This window comes from Neopelma chrysocephalum, unplaced genomic scaffold, assembly GCF_003984885.1.
Source record: "Neopelma chrysocephalum unplaced genomic scaffold, ASM398488v2 Primary Assembly neopelma1_95446, whole genome shotgun sequence".
Lineage (NCBI taxonomy): Eukaryota > Metazoa > Chordata > Aves > Passeriformes > Pipridae > Neopelma > Neopelma chrysocephalum.
In genome coordinates this window covers 1-646 of record NW_020924119.1, presented here as the reverse complement: position 1 = coordinate 646, position 646 = coordinate 1, and the positions used below count along the sequence as shown (strand labels likewise).

Here is a 646-nt window from a genome sequence, read left to right as displayed (position 1 = left end):
CACAGAGAACCTGCAGAGGGCTCAGAGCACCATCAGGGAGCTGCAGGTGTGTCACTGTGTCAGTGTGACAGGGCTGTGACAATGGGGGGGTCACAGGGATGTCAGGGGGGTGTGATGGGTGTCACAGGGCTGTGACAGGGGGAGGTGACACTGTGTGTCCCCAGGGGACCCCCCGGTTCAGCGAGGAGTTCGTGACCCACCTGCAGACGGAGCTGGAGCAGTCGCGGCTGCGCGAGAGCGAAACCCTCGGGGCCCTCAAGGAGATGCAGGACAAGGTCCTGGACATGGAGAAGGTGACACGGGGACAGGGGGGACACCGCGGGGGGGAGGGCACGGGGAGGGGCACACTGGGGGTCCCAGGGACAGGGAGGGTCACACGAGTGGCCTCAGGGACAGGGAGGGTCCTGTGAGTGGCCCTGGAGACAGAGAGTGTGACACCAGTGGCCCCAGGGACAGGGAGGGTCCCATGAGTGACCCTGTGAAGGTCCCCAGCTGTGTCCCCATTGATGTCATGGCTGTCCCTTGTCCCCACTGATGTCCCCTGTCCCTGTGGCTGTCCCCTGTCCCCATGGCTGCTGTCCCCTGTCCCCCCTGATGTCCCCTGATGTCCCTTGGTGTCCCCAGAGGAGCACGCTGCTGCCGGACG

At 65.3% G+C, this 646-nt stretch overlaps 1 protein-coding gene across 1 annotated transcript in view; it reads left to right on the top strand.

Annotated features, from left to right (window-relative positions):
- The window catches only part of LOC113980862 (EVI5-like protein), a gene marked incomplete at its 3' end in the record, with an annotated part of 9,041 nt that extends 8,399 nt beyond the window's left edge, over window positions 1-642 (top strand). Inside the window, exons 12-14 of the mRNA XM_027708081.1 lie at window positions 6-46; window positions 165-293; window positions 625-642. Coding sequence (XP_027563882.1) covers window positions 6-46; window positions 165-293; window positions 625-642 — 188 coding nt within the window. The remainder of the gene's footprint in view (window positions 1-5; window positions 47-164; window positions 294-624) is intronic.
- Window positions 643-646: the final 4 nt, after the last annotated feature.